The sequence below is a fragment of the Caretta caretta genome, chromosome 5 (assembly GCF_965140235.1).
Source record: "Caretta caretta isolate rCarCar2 chromosome 5, rCarCar1.hap1, whole genome shotgun sequence".
Classification (NCBI taxonomy): Eukaryota; Metazoa; Chordata; order Testudines; family Cheloniidae; genus Caretta; species Caretta caretta.
Genome location: NC_134210.1, coordinates 105,362,721 through 105,390,666, shown reverse-complemented (window position 1 = coordinate 105,390,666; position 27,946 = coordinate 105,362,721). Strand labels below are relative to the sequence as shown.

Genomic DNA, 27,946 nt, shown 5'->3' with positions numbered 1-27,946 from the left:
TTGTCTACACTAGAATTTTAGAATATGTTAAAACATGTTGAAGATAAGGCCCTTATAAAAAGTGTAAGTGCTACAAGAAACTAGAGAAAAGTTATTTGATAATAGCAAAAAAACTGTTGGAAAATCTACTCTCCAAGACACTGTTTGTATAAAGTTTCTATATCCAAGTTTGCTCCAAATTGAAAATTCTGATTAAAAAGAAAAAGTGAGGAGAAATCCCAACAAAGGGAGAGTTTATTCAGAGGAACAAAAAGAAAAGGAGTACTTGTGGCACCTTAGAGACTAACCAATTTATTTAAGCATAAGCTTTCGTGAGCTACAGCTCACTTCATCGGATGTCATTATTCAGAGGAACAGTGACATGTAGGGCAGTAAACATTCACTAATTGAACGAAAATCATCCCAGAAGTCAGAGCAGAGGGCAAAGATGGTTCCACAAAGTGCTCTGGCCACTGCTTAACCACTGGTAGCTCCTGCTGTAGCAATCATGGGATGCATGCGATAGTGAGGTATATCCACTCAGTCTATGCTGCATTCTGCCCTTGAAAAACTGGCATATTTCACTTCCATAGCATGGAAATCATTTACCTTCCCCTACATTATCTGTAAACCCAATGACAGCTGTCAGACTGCAGCTGCAAACAAGGAGCCAATGGCAGCATAGCAACCAGCTAAGCCATGCTGCCAATACCACGTAATGGACAGATGTACCAACATCACTGAGATTTAGGCCAAATTTTCCAACAGATCTTTAGTCTGTGTGTCCCAAGAAGGAAACTTGCAGTATATTTTACCTCTCCTCAAAGCCACAGCTCTATGATGGCAAGTCCCTCATTTTCATGCACAAAGATCAGGATATGAGCTGTAGTTGCAAATACAGAGGCTTTAAAAATATGGCAGTTTAGTTAGGAAAACATGCTTCCCATGAATTTTGAGCTGACCACTTGCAGTATTCTACAAACTAACAATGTACAGTAGAACCTCAAAGTTACAAACACCAGAGTTACAGACTTAGCGTTCAACCAGACATGCTGTAAAAACCAGAAGTCATCAATCAGGCAGCAGTGGAGACAAATCTCCTTCCCCACCGTCCCACCACCCAGCAAATACTGTACTGCCTCAGGGCTTTAGCCCTGGGGCTCATGGCTTCAGCCACGGGGCAGATGAGGCTGCAGCGGCGGGAGAGGGGGGGGTGTCAGGGTTCCGGGGGGCGGGGGGGAGAAGGAGTGCAGCTGGGGACTTCTAATCCTTGGGAGCAAGATCGAGGGGGAGCACTGGGCTTGGGCTTCAGCCCCATAGGGGTGCCCAGGCTCAGGGTTTCAGCCCCATGGATCCGTTCCAGCTTCAGCCCCACAGGGGTCACCGGGGCTTTACCTATGAGGAGAGCACTGTTTTCAGCCCCAGGGCTCCCCCCGTAACTCAAGTCCTGATCCCCAGCACCTCCCACGGGGCAGAAGCTGGGAACGGAGCCATGGGGCTGAATCCCCAAGCCCCAGCACTCCCCCCAGATCTAAAGCCCTGAGCCCTCGTGCTCCCAGGGGACAGAAGCCCTGAGGCCTCTGCCGGGAGCCCTGACCCCTGAAGCACCAATTCCCCTGTGGCTGAAGTACCTACAGTCTTGTTCAGAGTTATGGACCATTTCAGAGTTATGGACAACCTCCATTCCCAAGGTGTCCATAACTCTGAGGTTCTACTGTACTGAGGAACCCAGAGATCTTCAGCAACAAACAAAATGAGAGGCAAACAAGTGCAAAATTCAAAGCAGTTTCTGAGAACATGAGACTGGTGCATCCTTTCAATTCCATGTACTGAACTGGCTACCACACTTGCTTACCTCTCCTTTGTCCCAGACACCTCAGGCAGAAAAACAAGACACCAGGAATGCAGTTTAACTAGGCTGCAACTCAAATAAGGTAAGACAGCTCAGGCAGTTAGAATAAACAGATGGGGTTTTGCACTGAGAAGTACAAAGTTATTACATGAAAAAGGAAAAAAAATGGCAGAGAAGTTCAGCTTGTAAGATAAGTTTTATTTTTAAAATGCCAAAACTAATAGCGACCATAAAATATTTTTATAGGAATGGTGGGTGACAGTGTAAGAAGCTAGGCAGATTTTTGCAATTTAAGGTTAATTTTTCTTTATGTTTTGGGATGTAATTATATGCACTAACACCCAAAGAAATGAGCTTTAATTGTTCCAGATATTATAGCCAAAGAACATACTTTTGTAATATATATTGAATATTACTAGTACCGTTTTTTACCTTAACTTGTAGTGCTACTGTAACTCTAAAACTGATTATTTTGGAGGCACTATGTTTGTTCAGAACCTTTCATTAATTTTTCCATAGCCCACTGATCAGCGAACGCGATTGCTCATGGGACAGGTAATTAGTATTTGGAGGCTTTCAGCTCTAGTTCATCATTTCCAATGTAGTCATGCTTAGAGAGGGAAAGTTGTTCACACATGATGTGTGTCTAGAGGCCTATGTAAAACGAGAGGGGGATTTCATTACTTCTTCAAACAACCAAAGAGCTACCACCAACTGGTCCATATTATTAGGATTATCAACAGAATAGCCAAAGAATGCCCCTCGAGGTCAGCACTGAGGTCTGTTTACAGGATGGGGAGAAAGCCTCCATTGCTGCTGTCTACGCTGTATCTCTTTTATGGATAAAATGAGGACTTCACGCTTCAGTACTGCCAATACAGCATTTTCATGGGCATTACATTTTGACAAGTATATGGAGGAGGAAAACAGCTGGCTGAAATTGTGGAGATTTAGATTCTACTCAAATTCTAGACTCTAGGAACTGTAATAAATGGCAGTGCAGTTAATAACAGGTTTCAGAGTGACAGCCGTTTTAGTCTGTATTCGCACAAAGAAAAGGAGTACTTGTGGCACCTTAGAGACTAACCAATTTATTTGAGCTTTCGTGAGCTACAGCTCACTTCATCGGATGCATAAAGTGGAAAATACAGTGAGGATGTTTTTATACACACAGACCATGAGAAAAAAAAAAAAAACATCCTCACTGTATTTTCCACTTTATGCATCTGACGAAGTGAGCTATAGCTCACGAAAGCTTATGCTCAAATAAATTGGTTAGTCTCTAAGGTGCCACAAGTGCAGTTAATAGCTGATGAATCATAGACAACTAGGGAGCCCAGTCCTTAATCTTCTAGAAAGTAAAGGCTTCCACATAGTTGTCTTAACCTTGCTATAAAATGTATTTCTGAAATGGTTCAGAATTCCACACATTGCCCAACTAACAAAATTTCAGTGTTAACACTTTATTTGCAATTCAGAACCCATACCTTTAGTAACCTTTATGGAAACTCAGAAGCCAACTACTCTGTGCATGTAACTATCAGCTGACCAAAAGCTTGCTTTTCCAAGTCACAGATGATTTGCCCTTAAGGCCAGTGTAGAGAATTTTCATTCCTTTGCCTGCAGCTTGCCTGTGCTTAGCAATAAGCATCATTCTGTGTTTGTCAGTATTGTTACCTTTCCTATTTTTACAAGAATTAAGTTCATCATGAAAAATTTAAAAGGAGAAAGTTTTGACATCCCAAAAAAGTAGATCAGTCCTCAGGAGAGTATTCTATAGGGTTGGGAAAGTCCCAGAGAAGGAATTCAAAGCAATGTTAGCTGTTTATGCAGTATGCACCACTAAAAAAAAGATTTAAGTATGTATGGGGCTTCTGTGTGGGAAAGTCTGCATCATCATCATATATTCTGCACCACCCACTCAAATTCATTATATGTGCACTAGCATGAAAGAATCTTTATAAAACTATATCGCAAAGGCTGAAAGATATTATATAAACTACAATAAATGAACTTGCTGAAGTTATCCATGATTAGAAGAAGAAAGTCATACGTAAACGACTCAGGCCCCAATACTTAATTCTATACTAAACTAAGAGGAGACTGCTATTTTAGCAGTGTATTTTGAGGAAAAAGTTTTTAAAAAACAGCAAATTCCAAAGATTATGCAGCTCCTAACAAAAACAAAATGATGAACTTAACTTCACTTGTGATTTGGCAGAACCCAAAAAGAGTCAGTATAAGAGATTTATTACATTAAACAACTTTAGCCAGCAGTTTGTTTGGCACTCTCACCAAAAAAGCCATAAGCTGAATGGGCAACATAGACTGCACTACCCCTTTAAGTCACTGTAAGCCAGAGTAGACAGACATCAGTGAAGTACTTTTGTTTTAACCCAGATCCTAATAATAATAATTGGGCAATCTTATGTACTGGTAATAATAAACCTACAAATGCAGGTTAAACATTTTGTAGGAATCCAGGACACTTTGGTAAGTCCCTATGTAGCAAATGAGAAAATAGAATGACTTGCATGGATAGTTTTTATGCAATTAAAAATGTTAGAATAGTCTTAACATTAAATATCTTTATAGCGAATTTTCATTTATTGGACAGTGTTCTCCATTACTTCCATTTTACAAATTATACCCAACCGACTAACAAAATGGAGGGATGTCACTCATGTTAATTTTTGTGATGTGTGATAAGTACTTTATTTAGCACTGCAAGTTATACAAGTATAGGCGGTCATTAAATTGGAAATTAAATTTGTATTGATTTAGTATTAAAACAAATGTCAACATATTGCATACCACCATCTGGTGACTATACATATGGATGGAAAACTGTTGATCTGTGCAGAGTGCCCAGATAATTGTAATTGTTTTAAATAAAAACTACAGAGAAGCTGTCTATCAGGTTTAAGCGTAACACAGTTTTTAAAAATAGAACTATTCATAGTAATAATGCAAACAAACAGATAAAACAAAGAATGATCACATTTTCAAAATGTGCTTTACTACATAAAAAATGTAACAACTAAATGACAATATGGGCATCAGGCTGATGTGAAACAGCCTTTTGTATTCACCCAATTATTCTTGGTAAAATGTGACATTTTACCAAGCTACTGCACTGTAATACTAGTTTATGTGATGATGGAAGGTTGGGGGAATAAAACAGCTGAGGATTCCCTTGGCATGATTAGCATTAAAAAATGCCAAAGCTTTAAGCCAGTAAAAATTTCTTAAACTAACTTTAAAGTCATTTTTAAATTTCTTAAACTAACTTTAAAGTCATTTTAAATGGTCGATGATTAGCTTAGTTCATCATCCTCCACATTTTATCAAAGCAGTTGATTCAGCCTAATTCTAGATCACTGGCCCAATACCCACTCCCCAGCTCTCTCTGTCCACTGAGCAATATGAACAGTTTGCTATGCTATTCCTTTAGAAAATCAATATCACCCATCGTACTTCTTCGAGCCCAGGCACCTCATTGTCTCTTGATTCACCTACAAAGAGACGTCCTTTCATTTCATGTATCTTTTCCCATCCATCCCAATATTGTCCTCAACAAAATCTGATCCATGAGCAAAAGCCTACCTCGTTATTGGACTCCCTTCCAACCTCAAGTTTTGTCTTCTGATTCCTTATAATCACAGTACTTAAAAAGCACTACACTTTCTGTAACTTTCCAGGTCTTTCTCAAAACTGCTATTAGCTCTTTAAACAAAAATACTTCATTGGATCATTCCTTGCTCATCAAAAGATATCCAGTTTCCAAACTCAATTCCTCAGCAAAGTTTGGGAGAAGGTGACCCTCTTTCACCATTCCAGCCACCTTCTCCAGCACAACATGTCTGACCCACTTCAAACTGGGCACTGAACCTTTCATAGTAAGACTGCCCTTCTCTAGATAAATTAGTAAACCAACACTTTTGCTTATGATGGTTCCCTTCCCACTTGATGGTTGCGACTTTTGGTGTTACTTATCACACACCTTCCTAAAAATTCTAACGAGAAACCAGTATGTCTAATAATCTTGTTCTCTAATTTGATTCAACCATTTCCTTCATTGATGAAAGATGTACATGTTACTTCCACTCTACATGCTAAAGAGTGTCTCAAGGCTCTATCCTTCTTCGCTCTATTGGGTCCCACGTACTTTTTTTGCTAGCTATAAAAGTTGACTAATGAACAGATGCTACATCTGTCTTTTCTCTATTTGACATGTCATTACTATCAGTTGTGTATATCAATTCTGTATGGATGACTCCCAGCTCCTACCCCCATGTCACCTTTCTGTCTCTCAGTTTCCCCATGTGTAAAATGGGAATAACGTTATTTAACTCCTTTGTGAAGTCCTTTGAGATCTATCGACGAAAAGAACTACATAAGAGAGGGTTGATGATGATGATGATGATGATGACGATGACGATGATTCCCCACTTTCTTGCCTTGACTCTGTCAGCTGCCGGTTACACCAAAGCATCCTATTCCTGAAGGACTGAAATGTCCTGCAGGGACTTTTACTCTCTTTCTGAGACATGCCTAACTGCTCCCCTATGCCTAACTCTACCATCTTTCTCCTTAACTCAGACAACTTTGCTCCCTAGGCCAGAAATCTTGGGCATCATCTTGAATGAGCTTTCTCTCTCCTACTTCTTCTTTGTAAGAATCACCAATTCCAGAACGATGATCTGAACAATGCTTCCGCTGAAATAGATATTCATACCTTAAATCTGAAGCCTTCCCTAATCCACAAGGGCAGAGGAGCTTCCCTCACCTTATCACCCTAACAGGGACTGGCCAGCAATTGTTGGGGACACCAGCAATCACTGGGGAGCACAATTCCTATTAGAAGATGCAGATTCTAGCTGTGCGAGAAGAGGGGCAGCAGGAAAGGGTGTGGCTCCAGCCACAACCCAGTCCCTCTGCACTCTCCTTTTGTGTGCATGGCAGAATCTCATGCTATCTTCAGAGGATCAGAATACTTGCAATCAGAATACTCTCTTGCTCCAGAAAGAAGGGCTGCCCAATATCTCTGAGTTCTTGGTCATCTTCATTGGCTTTTAGTCATCTAAGAATCCAATTCAAATTCTTTCTTTCAAACTTCCCCATGGACTTGCTTCATTCTACTCCTCTGACTTCCCATGCATTTACTTCTGAGCTAAGACTCATTCACCTGCTCCTCCAATCCTGGCTTCCTATGTTCCCTCCATTCAGCTCTCTGGTCTATTTTCCCTGCTCTCTCAAAGTTATGGAGTCACTTTCCCTTTCTGAAGCTTACCCTTCTCTTTATCTTATGACTGACCCTCTCTCCAGAGTGTTTTGTGATATATGGAACAAATCATATAGTAATGTATTATCCTGCCATTCCCAGTTCATTTACAGGAGTCATAGTGTGAAGGCCAGTAGGACTGCCACTGAAAATGCCTTGCTACAAACTGAGGACCCATTCATTCTGTATTTATCTATGTACATTGTCATGTTAGTTTATGCAGTGTTCTTTTTAACAGAAAATAAAGGATTTGACTCCATATATGACAAAAGTTCTAAATCCCAATCGTAAAACACAGACACAGACAAAATAAGTACAATTCCAAAAATAGCCCTGTCTAAACAACAATCTTAAATATACACCTTACACACAGGCTTTTCTTTAACAAATAAAAATGAAACTAGTCTTGCTACAACAGAATTCAAAATATCCAGACTGCCATGAAAATAATTGCTTTGCTCCTGTTTAATCAACACTTTCATGTATCCTTCACTAATATTCTTCAGTGAGATTTATATCATTTTAATCCTTCCAGATCTGAGAAGTATCTACCTTCACCACTATTTTACATGAGTCAGATAACAGCAGCAAGAAGAAACTTATTTCAGACACCTAATGTGCCTAGAATGTTTTCCAAAATTAAAAGGCCCTATTCAAATTTTTTGGATTTATGGACATATATTATACCTTGGAGCATCGTATGCATCTTCTACATGGCTCCAATCTACATATGCTGTTCAGTATTCTGCCTTTATTATTATACTAGTCTAGTAACTGGAAGCCCATGCTGTCACACAGGCATAACTCAAAGTCATGTGTGTAAAAAAGCCAAAAATGGCAGAGAATTTAAAAACTGGACAGTGACAGACAATGAATACCAGTGATGATTGAACCTGGTGATTCTATGAACAAAAAGAGCTCTAAACCATGCAGGTAGCTGTTTCCATTGCTACACACTGATTCAGCAGACATTCCAGGCTTCAGAGTGATGTTTGGGTTTAGTGTGTGTTGATTGTGCAGTTGTGTGGGTGGTACTGTTGATCTGTTTGGGGGAGGGTTGTGTTAGGAGATTTGTGCAGGTAGCAAACAAAGAGAGTATGCTGCAGTGAGCAGGGCTGTTTGTGTTTGGGGTATTGTGCATGCTGGTTGTGTCGTGCTGGGAGAGTTGTATGGATTTGTGCAGGCGGCAAATGGGGCAGTGCTGCAGTTAGGGGCTATGTATGGTTTGGGGTTCTGTATGCTGGTTGTGTTTTTGTGTGTTGATTTGTGCAGGTGGCAATTAGGTGCACAAGTGTGGCAGCTGGGCCAAGTAGTCCACCCTCTGTGCAGTATCCCTCACACAACCAATTAAACTGTTGCATGCAAAGTAGCAGTAGAGTATGAGTGATTGCTTGAGTTACCTCTGATATCACAATGGCCTAGGACTTATGGCACTATACAGATACATGCATTACTGCAGCTGTACACCATACAAGTGTAATTTGTGAAGTCAAAATGTTCTGAAACTTAAAAACTGGACCGGAACAGACCATGAAGCCCAGTGATTGAACTTGGTGATATTCTGAACAAAAAGAATTCTCAACCATACATGTAGCTGTTTCCACCACATCATACTAACTCAAGAGATGGTTTAGGCTTCAGAGTGACACACAGAGTGACATTCTTAGAATCACATTATACAGATGCTAGTGTCTGCTTTCTAGGAATGTTTTCCAAAACTTGGGTTTAGCTCCAAGTGCAGTTCAATACTTAGGCCATGAGCAAAATTTCTCAATTTATTAGTCAAGACACAAATTCTCCCAGCATACCGTCCTGTGCATCAGCTTTATCCTGTGACCCAAAAATATTAACCAGACTGGGGGGGGGGGATAAAAACACCTTACAACAGCCAGCAGAAAAGGCATTTTGTAATGTGAACAAGTATTCAACACAAACTGTTGTGAACTCCAAATCACCAAGGCACTCCCTTAAATATATGGGCTAAGTGAACCATTAATCACTCAGACAACTTTGCTAGGTAACTAAGAATGTTCTATAAGGAAATCAAAGAATATAACAAAGCACCATTTAAATAACTGTCATGAATATAAATTTATAGTAAAATAACTATTTTATAGAATTCCACATTTTTTCAGAAAAGAATGCAAAGGAAAACTTATGGTAATAAAAATGATAACTACTAGCAAAAAAAATAAATTATAATACCCTCAAATCTAGTAACTGTCCCCTCACTGTATCTTTTTCTCTTTCCCCCAGCTCCTGCACTGTTTCCCATGTTTTCTTTAATTTTCCATTCTTTCCCCGTTCACCTTCAAATTATTTTCTGCGTTAGACAATTTTCAGGCACTACAGATCCTAAAGCAAAAAAATAACTCCAAAAAGAAATATTACACATTTAAACACTCACACACATTCATTATGGCCCTGATCTGGCACCTGACTAGATGCGGCACACACCTTTCCTGCACAGAGCTCCACTGGGCTCTATGTGGGTATGGCAATTGCAGTTGTGGAATCAAGATATACAATTTACACAGACACTCTTATTCGCATAAATATTGAGAACTGAACTGTATAATGAATGGGGTGCACTATTTATCCACAGGATACTTTCAGAAATTAGCTCCCCATTCCCCAATTGCTGCCATTGTGGTCAGCATATTTGAGGCATGCTAGTTCCATAATCTGTCAGTCTTGGCCCTTGGAAGAGATAGAAGGCTCTCGTCACAATTAAAAGCCAAGATACTTCATCTTAGTAAATTATTTTTCAATCTCAGATTCACCAAAGTAGCATTTGCTAGTGATCGCTGAATTAAGTGGTGGGCTGGAGAAGGGCTCCTTAGCAAAATTACCTGGACAGGATAAAATATATTCTGATGATAAGAGATTGTGCCACCCAATACCCAGAACTAATAGTTCTCTCCTTTATGGAGATAGACAAAGTGGCTTTGCCAGCATTATTCAGCCAGACGGTGTTTACCTGTGAGATTCTGACTGATCAGGGGGCAAACTTTAAGTCAGATCTGCATGAAGGACGATGAGAGAAATGTGGAGTTCAACAATTTCGGTCAGATTCTTACCACCCCCAGACTAAACAGCTCTTGAGAGATTTAATAGAACCCTTAAAATTATGTTCAAAACTTTGAGCAGCCTTCAAAACCTCCAGTCAGGATGGAGAGAGAGAGAGATGAGTGTTAGCCCAAGAGAGAAGAGGGCTAGGAGCCGGTAACCTTTGAGTGAATACCCTTGAAGGACCTCAGAGGGGGAATACAGGTGCAGTGGCCCTCTAAACTGTGACCCCTTCATTCTAGGCCCATCTGCTTCCTCCATTTCATGACTTCCATTCTAAACAATTACACTAACATATGCTTTTGTCAGTGTCATGATCTGTGCCTTCAGTTGCTCGGCAACCAAGTGAGTCAACTGTCATTACAGGTTTCAGAGTAACAGCCGTGTTAGTCTGTATTCGCAAAAAGAAAAGGAGTACTTGTGGCACTTAGAGACTAACCAATTTATTTGAGCATAAGCTTTCGTGAGCTACAGCTCACTTCATCGGATGCATACTGTGGAAACTGCCTTTACAGTTCATTTTGTAGTACTTTTGATGCAGCTGAGCATTATCTAATTATGACTGTCAAAATGCCTTTAGCTTTTCATATTTACTGAACTCAACTGTACTTAAATGTAATGTAAATACATTAAATTTATAAAATTAACATAGCTCTATTAAGTACTTATGCTCAAAGAATGATAAAGAAACTAAATATTTTTCTATTACTTATAAACAGTCTCTATTTACCATATAATAGCAATAAACAATGTGTTTTGGAGGGGAGATTTTCAAAGTCACAAAGGGCAGTTAGGTACTCATCTCTCATTGAAAAAAATCAATGGGAGTTGAGTGCCCAGCTCCCATTTCTTTTAAAATTTTATTTAGTTATTTGGAAGACTCAAAACCTATTTGTAGACTAGAGGGACATTCAGCACAAATCTTAAAACTTGCTTTAAAATACTTTAAAACGCACTAATCAGAACTTTGCTAAACTCTTGCCAGAACATGTCCATGTTCTATTAGGATTAAGTAAGTGTCTTTGCTGGTTGGAATTTTACAAAATTAAGTGTTTTTCAAAACTGCTTTTTGAATTACTTTCATATTTCTTGGGATCGAACATAAAAACTTTGTGTTTAAAGGAGAGTTGCCTATTTAGGTAGTTTTTCATATATCCATCCATCAATGTTGTATGTGAAAAGTCCATCTTTCTTTTCTACAATGAAGTCATAATATACTTGAATTTATTAAACCAATCATTTCAAACAAAATGTACTATTCAATGATGCAAAACTCAGATATATTCTAGGCAGATGATTTGAAGTTATGGTCCTGGTCCTCTTTACGTTCTCAGTAACAAGAGCTCCACTGTCTTGTATTTAAATGCAAAGCATTTAGACTAGAACTAGAATCTAGAAAACATTGCTTTTCCTACTGTGCTTTTGCAATATCTTTAGTATGTTGATCAGTTTGCCAGCTTACATATTTAAAATGTCACAGTTCTTTCTCCTAATCCAGAAGTGACTGAATGCATGGACATAATTTGAACAACACCATTAGTGAACATCACCTGCAAACATTCCCATCATCATAACTGGATGACCAGAAATAAATCGGCACCTACATAGGGATGACATGCACTATGTACAGCTTTAGCATATGATAAAGCAACCAACATACCATAATATGAATTATCTCCATCAGAATGAAAAATGTAAAGTCTCTCTCTTCATATACACACACACACACACCCCTAGTTGTCTCCTCACACTACCAAAAGGCTATCCAGTTAACAGTCCAGGAGAGAGAACCTCTCTGGCTGTGGGCATCACAGTTAAGACGTACCTTGATCATTCAGTCTCCACTTACATGGAGTTTGCTGTGTAGCAGTGGATAATACAGACCCAATTCAATAAAACACTTAAGCACATGCTTAATGTTAAGCACTTAAGCAATCTCATTGACTTCAGAGGTCTGGTTATACATTTAAATGAACTACATGCTTAAGTACTTCGCTGATGTGGACTTAAGACACCAAATCTGTCCCAATGATTTCAACGAGGCCCTAATAAGAGTTCTCTCAAATAGTATCCTGGGTTTCCTGATTCAAGTAATGCCTGTTATTTAACTACTGTTTTTTCTTTTCAGTCTCAGATTCTTCCTTTTTAGCCATTTCCTTTAAAAGGAGAAGTTTATATTATTAAGGCCATTCTCCTTCAATCACAAGACTCAAATTTCATTACTTTCTGAGCTGCCCACCAGATTGCTCTTATCTTGTTTAAATGGAGCTCCTCACCACAAAGTAATTCTACCTCATCTGTTTGCTTTAGTCAGCTGAAACAAAAAACAAACATCTTTCAAAATGAGCTTTCATAAAAAAAAATTAAACTTGCCATGACTTCGGCTCTCCAAAGTGGAGATAATTAATACTGTAGAGATCCATATCTTCAGTGTGCCATGCGAATGTTGTTTTCCACATGCCAAAATAGAGATAGGGGGTATTTACACCCTCAATAGAAATTCCACAGTCTTCACCCACAACGTCCAATATTGTATTGAGATGGGCAATATTCCATTCATCAATATCCTGAAACAAAGACATAAAATACATTAATAAATACTAAAAATAATATGACTACCAAATAAAAACACAATCTGCTGAAATGATTCCAAAAGGTATTTTAATTGAAGAGAGGAATGAAAAATAACACAATCAATTATCAAGAAATTTCAACGGTACAATACATACACTTAACATTACTAAGTAAGTGATATAAACCTGATCTAATGCTGCAATATATTAATACGCAAGTACAACATTATAAGCACTTAGGGGGCCTGCTGAAGTCAAAAAGACTCCTATTGAATACAATGGGCTTTGGATCAGGCCCTAAGATTGCAAGATCTTCAGAGCAGAGAAAACATTGTCCTAGAGGTTTGTACAGCATCTAATTAATTGGGACCCCGATCCTAACAGGGACTATAAGTGCAGCTACATTAAAAATAATAGCCAAAGAGAATAAAACTCTTTTGTAGGTATATACCTACAAGCTAGGACCCTGTTCAAAAAGATATGGATGCACATTTTATTCGGTTCCAAAGTAAAATCATGCAATATGAAAGTGTTTAACAAACAGTAACTTAAAACATACATTATTTTATTTACCTCTGAAAGTTTAACATTGCTCTGTAAAGGATGAAAAAGATAAAATCACTAAGTCACTTCAGAAACATTTTTAATTATAATAAAATATTGGACAATAAAATACTTAAGGGGAAATCTTCTGAAGAACTGCATGGAATTTCAATCATTTTACCATCATTATAACCTATAGGAATTCTGTATTTAAAGTCCTACGTGGTGTTTTTGCTGTATTTTATATTTATCCATTAAGAGCAATTCTAATCTCAGATGCTAAGGTATGCATCACTGTGTGTGATATAAAATAACTGAGATCAGAGCTGTTCCCTAAAAGTAAAGAGAAGGAAATCACATTTTATTATAACAGCAATCAGGAGTACCAGTAAGGTAGAATTACTAGATATATAGAGATACAGAACACCAGGACATTCAAGCAAAATAATTTAGGCCCCAACTCAAGAAAGCAGCCCTATTTAGAACAGCACTTAAACATGCGTTTAAGGCTCCCTGACAATAACAGGACTTAAACACATGCTCACAGTTAAGCAAGACCAGATTTTTGGTCTGAAGATCTGCACAATTCTGGGAAATCTCACTCAAGTTTGGGGAAAGGAGTGCTGAAATGCCAGCACCCCTACTGTGCAGAACTGAAGTTGTGATACATTGTCTGTGATGTCTGGTGGTCATGCAGTCAGCGAGGCAGCATCTCTGAGTAGAGGAGGAGAGGGTATGAATCATTAAGTGTCTTCATTTTCATTCCCTTGCTTTGGAGGTTGTGTGTGACATGTGCACCAACCTTAACTGATACACAAAGCAGTGATTCTGTGTATAAACTTCTGAGCTTCTTAGTTTTAGGAAGGATCTCTGACCACAATGGCTACTTTAATGAAGAACAACATGGGCCGCTAAGCTGGAGGTGCACATTCACAAAGATCCTGGTTTTTATTAAATGAGTTTATGCCAGCCAGAAAATAAAAAAATTTAAAAAATAAATTACAGGGCCAGCCAGCAAATAAAACTCTCAGTTCAGGTTTTCAAGATTTTCTTCAAAACCACAAAGGCTACAAATAAAATTATTTTAAACAAAAGCCCAGATTCTGGTGTATAAATGTGACATAAAAATATATGTGATGAAGAAACAGTCAGTTATAAGGCGTATTGTCAATATTGCAAAAATTAACCTAGCTGTAAACTTAAGAAATAGCTTTTCCCTTAGATGCTACTAAAAAAGTGCCCCTTTCAAATTAGTAATTGTATGCAGAATATAAACATTATGAGACTCAAAATAAACTTAAAAGACCAAATGTAATTAATTTTTACTCAAATTAATTAACAGATTTACTTGAAAATCCCTAGAAAATTAAATCTTTGCTCACAGATTATGTGTTGTAAATTTAGGGAAGATGCACTGTGTTCTTTCTAGGGAACAAAGGCACTGAATATCTGCTTTAAGTGGAAAACTGAAAACAACCTTAATCATGGAGATTCCATTGTGCTTCCATAATGTTGCTTTCTTACAAATAACCAACAAAGCATTAAGGTTTACTCTTTTTATAGCCCTATCTTAATTCCTCATACCATTCTGAGTCACCATAGATACAGTAAATTAGTATCAGATAAATTGGCTTTCTAGCACTTTCCTCACCACTTCCAATCAACACACTGCCAGTTTTCTTCCAAAAACAAGACCAAATTTCCATATGAACATAGAAAACCAAATGAGTGTGGAATACACAAAATACACAACTCCTTCAGCCTATACATGATCTATTTGCATTTACTCAAGTTAACTTCATGCATAGCATGGAAGTTCTCAGCCAGGGAGGACATGTTGATAGAGTTTGGACAAAAACATTTTAGCTGGTTATTAGCAAATGATGATCTAAAAATATTTTTGCCAGTTTTAAATTCTTTTTTAATCCTCTTTGACTATATAAGAAAATCAGTTTTATTTCTGCAACTGTAATGTTGCAAGATGTTACTTTATAAAATGGAAAATACTGTTTTGGTATTCCAAACATTTCAAAGCAAAACATTTGCTCAGTATAATATGGAGTCAAGTCTCATTGACAACAATGTAACTGTGTTTAATTCTCACAATTGCAACATTGACAGCAAAGAAAACAGGAGCTCTAAAAGTGTCGCTCAGCTCCAACATCTCAACGCTTAATAAGAATACCTCTCAAAATTCAACTGGCTATTTTATATTTAATATCCAGCATTAAATTAATAGTACCCAGGCTCATTCATATGTAATGTTTAGTAGACAGCCACTTGATTGTAGAAAGGCAGTTAGAATCCATTTAGTTGTCATCCTTAGCATGTGGAGAGAATACAATCAATAATTATTCTGGGCATTTGGGGAAAACTGAGAGTTAATATTTTTATTTAACATCTTTCTGGATGTTCTAACCTAGATTATAAAACTGTTCTTTAATTGCAATAAAAATTTATATGAAAATATTTCTAATTTCTACATATATTTTAGGAGCATATTTGTCAAATGTAATGGGTGTTTTTTCAGAAAACACATCAGGCAGTCTGACCTAAGGGACAAAGATGTGCAGTAACAGATTATTTTTTATTTAAAAGATGAAATACAGAATAAGATAACCAGGAAGAAAAGGTAACAAAGAAGCACATTTTTTTTTTTTTACAAGTTTCATACCTATAGTGACTAATTATCTATGGCCCTTGTTGCAGCACATTAGACTTACCTTTTATTTCCTCTGAGAAGTGCTGCCTGAACTACAGGTAACAGTTCAAATGAGAGATCCTTAGTTCCCTTTTTCCTGACGTGTTGGGTGACCGGGTTAGGCTACTCTAGAATCGCTGCGGTGGCTCAGCTGTACCCACGTAGCTGCACTGCTGTAGCACGGCTCGTGCAGACGCTCTATGCTGACAGGAGAGCGCTCTCCCGTCAGCACAATTACGCCACCTCCCCGAGTGGCGTTCACTATCTCAGCGGGAGAACTCCTCCCACCAATACAGCACTGTCCACATCAGTGCTTAGGCCAGTGTAACTTACGTTGCCCAGGGAGGTGGCTTTTCCACACCCCTAGGCAATTTATGTTATACCAAAGTAAGCGCTAATGTGTAGAAACCCTGTTTGTTACTGTTAACTACTGTCCCGTGATCATATGGCTCTGTTAATAGCATTTGAATCAGCTTTCAACTCAGTGTGGAGATGGAAGGGGAAAGCTAGATGCCAACTCTAGCAAAGGTTTGAAAACTCACAGAGTCCTGGAAAAACTGACTCTCTTCTTTCTCAAGGAGCAAAGAATATTGTAGCTTTCAGTAGCTCAAGTGAAAGGTCTAGCTCCAGATTTAAAATAGGATCAGGAGCTCTTCTGTAACTTTCCATGATAAGAACAAAAATGGGTCCCATGTAAAACTAACTTCCATTCATTTTGGTTTTTTTAAAGGGTAATTATCATTAGCGGTATGATACCATTCTTTGCTTCTCCTCTCTACAGATCAACTAACAGTTTCCTGTAGTCTTTTTTTTAAACATTGAGGCCAGATTCCAGAGGAAATTTAAGACCAACACAACCTTTGTAGACCTGTCATCAGCCTATGACAGAGTCTGGATTTAAGGCTTGATGCTGAAGCTCGCAAAGATCATCCCCTGCCGCAAAACACTACGCCTGCTATGGACGATGCTGAGCGATAGGCAGCTACGTGTCCACTTGGGCAACGAAGTCAGTTCGCCTTGGTTCCTCAACAATGAACTGCTGCAAGGCTCAGTACTCGAGCCAATGCTTTAATGTTTGCACAAGCAACGTGCCTCCAACAAAGTCATGCAAATTTGCATAGGCGGATGACGTTGCCTGGCAAAATAAGCATCCACCTTCAGTGACATTGAGACCACCTTGAACAGGGACCTAAACACCAGGGAGGAATAGTTCCAGAAATGGAGGCTCAAGCAAAATCCTCACAAAACAACAGTCACTGCATTCCATCTTGATAACAGGAATGCTAAGCACGTCCTAAAAGTGACCTTCTGTGGCCACTGTGCAACATGACCCCACTCTGACCTATCTTGGAATGAAGCTGGATTGCAGGCTAACCTTCCATAACCATCTGAAGAAGGTAGCTGCCAAGATGAAGACAAGGGTCAGCCTGGTCCAAAAACCGGCAAGCACAAGCTGGGAAGCACCCGCAAAGTTACAGACCTCAGCGATGGCCCTCGTGTACTCCATAGCCAAGAACAGTGTAACAGTATGGACCAGAAGTAGCCACATTCGACTTGTTGATGTCCAACTGAACACTACAATGCAGTGCATCACTGGAACCCTCAAGTTGACCCCAACACCCTGGCTGCCCATGCTGTCACACATTGCTCCCCCATCCATTTGCCATGATGCCACAACCCTTCGGGGATTTCAGAGGATTGTGGAGAATGAACGTCTTCCCATCCACCAGGACCTTAACAACATCCCTCACCACCACTTGAAGTCAAGTAAGCTCTTTTGGAGCCATGCATTTAACCTTCAACAATGCAACTTCAACCCTTATGAAACTTGGAAAGTTGAATGGAGTCCACAAGAAATAACAAATAAACACCTCATGAAAGACCTGACGCAGAGGTTTCATGACTTCGATCTTCCACAAAGTTCATGGGTAACCCTAAACCGTATCCACACAAACCATGGAAGATGTGGATACATGCTGCACAAATGGAAAATTAAAGACTCTCCAGTGTGCGATGGTGATCACCCAGAGCAGACCATGGAACATATAACAACTTAACGCCTGATTCAAAAATATGAATGAGATATCACAGCAATACACTCTGCTGCTCCAGACGCAATTATCTGGCTTAACCTTCTAAATATAAAATTGTAGATGTTGCTCTACATTTACATCAGCCATACAAAGACGACGACTCTTTTTTAAGAGCAATTTCTCTTTGCATGTATTATTATGGTCTGTGCTGTTTTGGTGCTGCATTTTTACTTCTAGTATGTTGATTAATTCCATTATTAATCTGGCAGATAATTTATTATTAATCATTATAGGAGCCCCAGAAATGGACAAGGGCCCATTATGATAGGCACTGTACAAACAGAACAACAAGACAGTCTCTGCCCCGAAAGAGCTTACAATCTGAGAAATTTGTTGTACCTCCATCATTTTTTTTTTTTAAAAGTATGACTTTGGTTGAAACAGCTCAAATAAAAATGAAGGGAGGGACTAAAAGGTTGCACACTCAAAAACATACAAGTAGAGCGGTAAAGGAAAGATACTCAGAATGACCCATGCTTAGCCACTTACAGCATACATACAGTTGTACTGGGGTATTTTATTATTTCTTCACATTTACAAAATAGAGTTATGGATATATTCTGTGACATGTGCATCAATTCCATAGATTAAAACACGCATAATACAGAAATATAACGAACCCCTTCCATCAGCCTCCGCCCTCCTCAATAGCTTGAGAAAAAGAGAGCAAAAAGGCCAGCTTTGCAGCAAGCCAGAAAGGATGAGAAATCAGTATTAGCCTCTGCTTTGGAACTCACTCCCATCCATTGTTCCCTCTAAGCTGTGCGCGTGTGCACGCACACACAGATCCTAAACCCTGCACTCACGGCGAAACACCACGCGCACAAAAATTTGCACAGAAGACGTTCTTTCCATACACGGCCTGTCAAAAATTAGAGGAAACATTGCTCCCATCCTTCATCTGCCACATCCTTCCAAGTATTTCTCATCCTTCCAGGTATGCCCAACGTCCTGCTCAAATGTCTCTGCTGATTTCAAATGTTATACGGTATATCACAGGAAGAAAGGTCTTCTCTCATGTAACCAGGTCCCAAACCATTTAGGACTTTCTAGGTTGAAAGCAAACTTCTGAATCCCACCTGGAAGCTTTTTAGGAGTCAATGCAGATCACAGATCACTGGTTTAATGTGCTCCCATTGTACAACTCTGTCGATATGCAGGCTGCAGCATTCTGCATGAGCTTCGGCCTCTGAATAGTCTGAAGGTGTAGCCCTATGTAGAGTTTATTACAGGACTCTAAACTTGAAATGACAAAGACACAAATAACTGTGGCAAGGTCTCTGTGTTGGTGAGAAAATGTTGCTTCTGTGTTACCAGATAGAGATGGAAACAGCACTCTTGTCTAAAACCACTACTCGGGCTTTTAAGAGCAGCCCAAGATCTAACAAGATCCTCAAGTTTCACACTTTCTTAACAAATGGCAATTACACTCCCTTAAAAGAGGGGTGCTGATATAAGTTCTGTCAGTTCTTCCAGCTCAATGGTGGGCAACCTGCGGCCCATCAGGGTAATCTGCTGGCAGGCCGTGAGACAGTGTTTACATTGACCATCCGCAGGCACGGCTGCCCGCAGCTCCCAGTGGCTGCGGTTTGCCGTGGCGGTTGAACACCACTGTTCCAGCTGCTTCTCCTAACCCTCCAACATTACCTTAGTGTGGACTGAATGGTTGCCAGCTAGCTGCATGCAGTGTAGTTGTAGCCACTTCAGTCCCAGGATGATATTATACTTATGTAAACAATCTGTTCCACCTTGCATTTAGCTGTGACACTCGGGGTTCCTTTTTCAGACCAGAAGAAGAGCGGTGTGTGGCATGAAAGTCTGTCTCTCACAGCCAGCTAGCTCTCATTCAAGCCCCAAGTTCATCTATTCCCTCTGTCATTCATTCTACTTCTCTGGCCATGTCAGGTGTAATGGAGACAGAATTGAGCATCATCAGCTTACTGAATGTATTACAGTTCATGTCTCCCCACAAAACCTGCCAGTCTCCTCAGGTACACAGTGAACAAGAGATATGACAACATAGCCTTTGTGGCACTCATTCGGCAAGAGAGAGCCCTCAAAGTAGAGAAACAATTACCCATAAATACACTTTGTGTTCTCTTAAAAAGATAGGAACGGAACCTTTGAAGAGCTGGAGCATCCATCCCTGATTGTGTCTGCAAATAAAACAACAAAATCTCATGGTTAAGTGCAGTTAAAGGTTGTTGACTAATCTAGAACAATCAGTATAGACCACTACTAGAAGATCAACAAACTGCAATTAGTACAATTTCTACTCCAGATCCAGGCCTACAACCAGATTGACTGGGAGTCAAGGAAGTCTGTAGAATCAACAAACTGCTACAGTTGCCCTGCCATAACCTTTTCAGTGACCTTCCCCAAAAACTAAAGATGGGACACAGGTTGATAGCCACACTGTTGGCATCAAGAGTAAATTTCTTGAGCCTGGGCCACACACTAGCTTCTTTATCACAGAATCATAGAATATCAGGGTTGGAAGGGACCTCAGGAGGTCATCTAGTCCAACCCCCTGCTCAAAGCAGGACCAATCCCCAACTAAATCATCCAGCCAGGGCTTTGTCAAGCCTGACCTTAAAAACCTCAAAGGAAAGAGATTCCACCACCTCCCTAGGTAACGCATTCCAGTGCTTCACCACCCTCCTAGTGAAAAAGTTTTTCCTAATATCCAACCTAAACCTCCTCCACTGCAACTTGAGACCATTACTCCTTGTTCTGCCTTTAAGAGACACTGAAACCGTTCCCTCTCCCCATGCAGGGAAATGCTAAGGAATGCAACTAAAAATTAACCAAATCATCCCTGCTAGCTTTCTACAGTCAGAAAGGACAAAGGTCTAAGTTGCAGGTTGTGGCACGCATCTCCACCACCCTAGTATGCAACAGTGGCTGAAAATAAAACAGAGATCACACAGCATTTGGCCCCTCAATACAGCAGAGTGCTCAGCCCCAATATGAGCAAATTTTGCATGGAAAGCAACATGAAAATTCTTCACAATAAGAAGAACTCAATTCACTAACTAAATGGAGACAGAAAGGATTCACCAAACTGTCAACTGTTAAGAACACTTGAACCATGCAAGTCTTTGCAAACACTATCATGCAAACAAAGAAACCCTTTCTTTACACCCTGCAGACCCAGGGTATACGACAACAACAACTTCTTAAATTGTAAGATCTTTTAGACAGGGACTGTCTTTTTTGTTCTCTGTATGTACAGTGCCGAACACATTTGAGTTCTGATCCATGACTGCGGCTCCTAGGTGCTACAATAATACAAATAAATAAATAAATAAATAAATAATCGACACTCTGATGTACATTTTTCTGTCTCTTAATTTCCCACAAAATGCTATTGAACAAATGGTCTTCCTCACCCATCGTTTGACCATGTCAGTTCCCCCTTCGAATCTATCCACTGGCTCTACCTTGCTCTCTGTATCATATTTTCAAAGCCTTGCACAATTCTGTTCCAACCTACATCTCAGATTTCATTTATTTTAGAGATGTCCTACACCTACTTTTCTCTCCCAACAATGCCAGACTCAACTCTCCTGATAAGAGGAAGCAGGGTGATGTAACGAATAGGGAGGGTGTTGGACTTTACATGGTATCCCAAGATTTAATTTTATTGGATTGGGCCAAAAAAGAGAGCCAACTTTCAGTTTCATTTATGAACCCACTAACATCATGTTTACAGAGCTACTGTAATACCCTTAGCATCGCCTAAACCATTAATAAAAGTTTATGTCTCAGTCTCCTTGAAATAATAGTAAATCATAACAAAAGGCCCCTTAAAATGTAGCCTTTGAAAGAAATATTTTAACTGTTTACAAATTGTGACAGCCTGTACATTAAGGTTTAGATTACCTTAAATAAATACACACACCTGCTGGAAGTATGTTCTACCATGAGCCAATCAGTGATGCTCTGCCCCAGTCTTTCATCTACCTTTCTGTTCTTGTTTTAGACATTTCTTTCTGTCCCACCCTCTAATAATTGGTAAAGCACTTGTGACAGTCGTGACAGCCAATCACAGAGTATAAATATTTAGCTAATTTAATCCCAGGAAAGGCATGATTGGTGATGTTGATTCCCTCTCTCCCATGCTTCTTTTTCCCCATAGGTGTGTCCACAGTAGAAAAATGTCTTATTCAATTTTCAGTAACACTGCAACTAGCCACATTGGTGCTATTTATTAATTATTAACAGTGTAAACTCTTGTGTAGACTAGACAAGCATTTTTATCAAGGTCAGATGACATGGTGGCCACAGAAAAACAAAACCTTGAACTCTTGTCTATGAAATGTAAAAAAGTTTCCCAATTCACCTATAAAAGTACAGACAGTGGTGACCTTAACATAAATACAGTCCTTGTAATCTATCCCTTAGTGGAATGCCTCCCTAAATTATTTCTTGAGTCAACTGGGTTGTCCTTATCTTACAAAGTCCTGTAATTAAATATAAAAACAATAAAAGATGTGTACAGTATGGCATAATACTTCAACCTAACACTAAGCCGTCTATGTGAATTTCTTTTCTATAAACCCACAGTGTGTTTTCATAACAGTTACTACTTTAGGATATTTCCTAATTTATAAATAATTTAATCTGTGAACAAAACAGAGACAGTTAACCATGAAATACAACGCTATAAATACATTCAAGGGGTTCTGGTAACACAATAAATCACGAGAGCAAAGTTTGCTTCCTTTAGGTTGGTTGCAAGAACTCAAAAAATGTGTTTATCGCTTTGTTCCCTTTCCTATTTTTTATTCCATGTAACACAGATTTTACAGTTGTGTCCCTTATTCTAAACCCTCATTATCCTTTGAGTTAAAAAGGAAAAAAAAACACCACTTGTTAATACACTGTAATGTCATTTCAATTGTTCTCTCCCATAACACCAGCAAGGTCTTGGATTTCAGAAATACAACAAATTGCCAGTTTTTAATTAATTTTTAAAAGTTAAAATTAGGGGTGTACATGGCTTCAGAGATAGCTTTGCTAATAGAAAATGAAAGTCATTGTGCAAAACAGACAAATCCTATTCAGAACCAGACAGCAAGATGGCAACTGTTTTTATTTTTTTGTTTTATAAACAAAAGAGCAAAGAGCTGCATTGCTGCAGCTTTTGCCATTAATTTTGAAGATCGGAGTGCATGCTTACAGGGCACGGAAACATCAGTAAAGCAGAGATGCAACACTAAATCCATGAATTAATATGTGCCTTCAGCTGGCTTTTTTTTTTTTAATGGAAATGCTTTGAGATATTTGCCTTATTGTTTTACGGTAAATTCAATGCTTGCAGCATGTTGTCTGCAATAGTTTCCCTAACTTTACAAAATACAAACATTTGTTTCCATTATCACAAATAGTTTGTTATGAGAAATTAATTGTACCTTCCCCTTTCTTTCACTGTTTGCCCACAATTGTAGGTAGGGGTACTACATCCATTCTTTCTGCATAAATAAAAACCTCTGAAATGGACAAACTCGCAAAAGCAACCTCTAGATTCTAAATCTAGTCAAGAGGTTTCTCCCCTAGGTCGGCCTTCAGCACATTAGTTGCCCAAGAGCACCATCTGGCGGACAAAGAGTAATTTGGGAAATAAAAGTTCTGTCTAAAAAAATAATTTCCATTTTTATCAATGTTTCCCCAGCTTTTCTTGTTGGAACCTCCTCCCAGCAATGACTTGGTGCCAGGCATCACCTCTCACTTTCCTCCATATCCCCTTGTCCTGGCATGGATGCCCCATTACACCATGTGTCAGCCCCTCCTCCCTCTCTCTTGTTTCCCCCCCCCCGTCTATTCCTTCAACCACTACTCCTCCCCCTGCTTTTTTTTTTTAAATGGAATTCTTTTATTCCACAGGCTGCTATTTTACTTCTTTTCCTCCCTAGCCATTTGTCCCCACTTCTAATCATCTCCCAGTTTACTATCTTCACACTACCAGTCTCCACCAATTCTATTTCTGTGTTTTCATAATTCTCATCTCCTCCTTGGTCTTCTGGCCTCTCCCCTTGTATTCACTTGTTGCAGTGTCATGAAAACACAACTCATTGGGACAGGAAATCTTTGTCCACGTGTCTCGACCAAAGCTGAGAGGTGGTACAGGTTCCAGAAACTCTTTTCCCTTCTGCACCTCTCCCTTAGACATGATGGGGTTCATTTCAGTCTGGAGATGCTTGTGTGATGTTACCCATGTGACAGCTATTTTAACGATATCCAGATTTATTAAAACCACAGAGAAAATGGAATTAAAAACAAAAAAAAAATGGTTCATGTAATAGATTCACACTTCTCAAAGAAAAACTAGAGAAATCGTTCCCAGTTTAGTTAGAGATGAAAATAAGAAAAGTGAAAGCTTCTAACTTTTGAAAGCAATCCTTTCTCTCTGCCCCCTTTTGGTCAGATTGTCTGCATCTCTTGCTGTCCAGAGAACAACACACACTTTGTGTGTCTAGAGAGCTCTCTTATCAAATCCTCCCCGATCCAGTGCTGCTACCCTAACTTTCAAAACCAGTTTTCTCCAGTTACATGCATACATAATAGGGTTTACATGCACTGCTTTCTCCATGAGATGGACCACTGGGGATACAAATATCTTTCACTGATGATGAATAGCTTTCAAAGACTCAACTACTTAGTTCAGATACCGACTTTCAGACTACCTTGGCTGGTTGTATTCTAATTTTGGTCAGGGCTCGATTAAACTCCCTTAAGCAATTTGTTTTTTGACAAACCCTCTGTCACATAGCCTGTCTACACTTCCCGGAGGACCAATATTGTGGCGATCGATGCATCGGCGGTCAATTTAGTGGGTCTAGTGAAGACCCGCTAAATTAGGGATTCTCAAACTGGGGATTGGGACCTCTCAGGGGGTCATAAGGTTATTACTTGGGGGGTTGCAAGCTGTCAGCCTCCATCCTAAATCCCACTTTTCCTTCAGCATTTATAATGGTGTTAATATGTTTTTAATTTATATGGGGGGCGGGTCGCACTCAGAGGCTTGCTATGTGAAAGCGGTCACCAGTACAAAAGTTTGAGAACCACTGCGCTAAATCGACCACCAATCAATCACTCTCCCGTCGACTCCTGTGCTCCACCTGATTGAAAAGAGTAAGGGGAGTCAATGGGAGAGCATCTCCTGTCGACACCGCATAGTGTGGACCCCGCCGTAAGTAGATTTAAACTATGTCTATTTGAGTTACGCTATTCACGTAACTCAAATTGCGTAGCTGAGATTGACTTTTCCCTTTAGTGTAGACAAGGCCCAAGTTACACACTACTTCTCCTAGTGATTACAAAGACAGCAGAGAGCATGGCAAGAAGTACTAAGCAGAACCACCAAAAAGGAGAGAGAACACAGAACAGTTTCCCGGAAGCTCCCCACATGGCATACAAGAAAGACCAGGGTTCCACCCCTCTCTCAGAGCAGACCTTTATGAAGGAAGGATTCATCCAGTAAATTGGAGAAGTGCATGTATTCTTACAAAGATAAGTTTGCTTCTCCTTTCTTGATGGTCTCATTGCTTAACTACTCCCTTAGGATATTTTGCAGTTTCTTGGATGGTTCTCTAAGTAGCAAAATTGATTCCGATAGATATTTCACATTTCTCTGACTGTACAATGAGAGCTGTACTAACAGTCACTTGTTACCCATAGTCACCTGTGTCAACAACCAGCAAAATCCTACTTCCTCTAGAAATTTCCTTTCTCCACTATTTCAAATCAGAAATAGGTAGTAACTCTAAGGGAACTTCTATGCAGCCAGAGACCTGTCCAGCTGTGTAAACAGTATTGCAACTAATCTACTAAGGTGAAGCAGTTGGAAAAATGAAGCTATTTCGAGAATGGGTTGTTTTTTTAATCCAAAGCTGAAGAATGTTAGTTAAAACTGTGTTTACTTTCCTCACAAGAGAAGCACAGAGGTAGGATAACACCTGAGGGGGTAAAAAGAAGGAACCTCAAGAACTGGAGAGGTCCAGAGGGTAGAATGATTCCTGAGGCCAGTAAGGGGATTGGTACGTAGCCATCTCGGAAGAGAATGATCCAACTTGTGCAGGTTCCTCAGACCTAGGGTCAATCGTAAACTTTCTAGGAAACTCACAAATCCAAAGGACTTTGGGGTGAACCTCTGATCCCATTCCAGATGAAATCAAAGTTGACCTTGACAGTCCTCAGATCCAAGCCCCTTCCTCGGACTAAGATTGCTTCTGAGTGACAAGGTGAGCGAATCCAAGCAGCTCAGAGTCAAGAAGAGAAAGACAGAAGAGGAATTAACAAGTCTAGAAGAATGAAGTATGAACTCATAATCATCCCAGGCCCACCAGGTCTAAAGCACCACACTCATCTCAGAACTCAAAGTCAAGGGGCAACAAACCAACAACAGAATCACTACAGGAAATAATTTTCTTTCGCACTGATGTGGAGAAGGACTAGTTCAGGTGAGTTCTTATACCTCCTCACAGAGAAGGAGTTTCAGGTAGCACTCATATCTGAAGATGGCAGAAGCATGCACATGCAGAACACCTTTTCAGGGAATGTCCATCTTCACAACATATCAGACATTCAAATACCACAGCGATAGGGGGCATACAACATCAGAGTGCCGGCCTGCCCTAGACACCTCCCCACCGCATGATGTGCGCCACTTACAACCTGATTTTTTTTCTCCCAATCTGGCAGGCTATCAATTAGGGTAGACTTCGATTTGAATGCCCGCAATCCCACTCACTGGGAATCAACAGGGCAGAACCAACAACAAAAAGCGCTGAGGGGGCTGGAAATGTGTAACGGAGCTGAAAACTGCACAAATAAACAAAAATAGGACTATACTTTTTAAAGATTGTAACTAGACAAACTAGTTTATCCAAAAAAAAAAAAAAGAAAGAAAGCTGCTGCAGCAAGGCCTTGCAGACACCAGACATGCTTAGCGAAGGGTTGTTGAGCCCATGAGACCATATACCCCTCTATCAGTGTTCAGATTCATAAGGGGGCACACTTCTTCCCAAGAGTGTCTAAAGCACATCATACTAAGGGCATGCGCAACTCAACAGTGGGGCTCTTGAGAGACAATTTTCAAGAGATACCTGGCTCTCAGCTGCAATTCAAGAGTGCAACATTAACTAACCTTTTGGCCAGGGTTGGGGAGGGGGTAATGACATGTATAAAACTACACATACTTCATCATAAATGCTCCCATTGATATCTGCTCCATAGATCGGTGCCACAAAGGTTAAATTCTTCCAGTATTTACGCTCCAGATCTTCATAATCTATATATCTTGGAGTGCAGTATCTGCAGAGGGAGAATGAAATTAAAGGCAGTATTTCAGAGGATCTTAATTGACAAGTTGTCCTTTCACTTTCATGGTTTTGATGTCTCCCAACATCCACGTTCATGATGTGCTTTATATTTGATTTTGCGGACCAAGTACTTTTAGACAAATATATCAGTTTCACACTCTTTAGTCCTTTCTCATATTCAACAGTCCTAAACCTATAGGTTTCATAGTAGCAATGCTTTCAAAGTAACACTGGGTAATTTCTTTCTCAGTATTTATGTCGCTATTAGTCCTGTGCCACCCAGATCATTTGTTCCTGTCTCAACAGATGGAAGGACCGTCTACTACCTGTTCTGAGTTTTAGGCCGTTAAGCGTGATTGTTGTCACCCAAGGCACTTGAAAAAGCCAATACACTACTAGTTAGTAGTCCTCACAGTCTCTCTTCACCACCCCATCCTCCATTTTAGCCTACTACATTTCCTGGGCTGGTGAAGAGGCACTACTGTTAATAAACAATATGGTCACCAGTTCCTACCCTTGTACTGCA

At 39.7% G+C, this 27,946-nt stretch overlaps 1 protein-coding gene across 15 annotated transcripts in view; it reads right to left on the bottom strand.

Moving 5' to 3' along the window:
- KDM4C (lysine demethylase 4C) overlaps positions 1-27,946 on the bottom strand; it is a 475,753-nt gene that overhangs the window by 390,790 nt on the left and 57,017 nt on the right. For 13 of the 15 annotated variants that reach the window (XR_012668619.1, XR_012668620.1, XM_075128780.1 and 10 more), the window contains 2 exons: positions 27,298-27,412; positions 12,558-12,751 (listed from right to left, as the gene is read on the bottom strand). Coding sequence is in view for 13 of the 15 variants with exons in the window: in XM_075128780.1 (XP_074984881.1) it covers positions 12,558-12,751; positions 27,298-27,412 (309 nt within the window). In the remaining 2 variants the exon portion in view is untranslated. The remainder of the gene's footprint in view (positions 1-12,557; positions 12,752-27,297; positions 27,413-27,946) is intronic. The other 2 variants (XM_075128777.1, XM_075128778.1) reach the window with 1 other exon arrangement.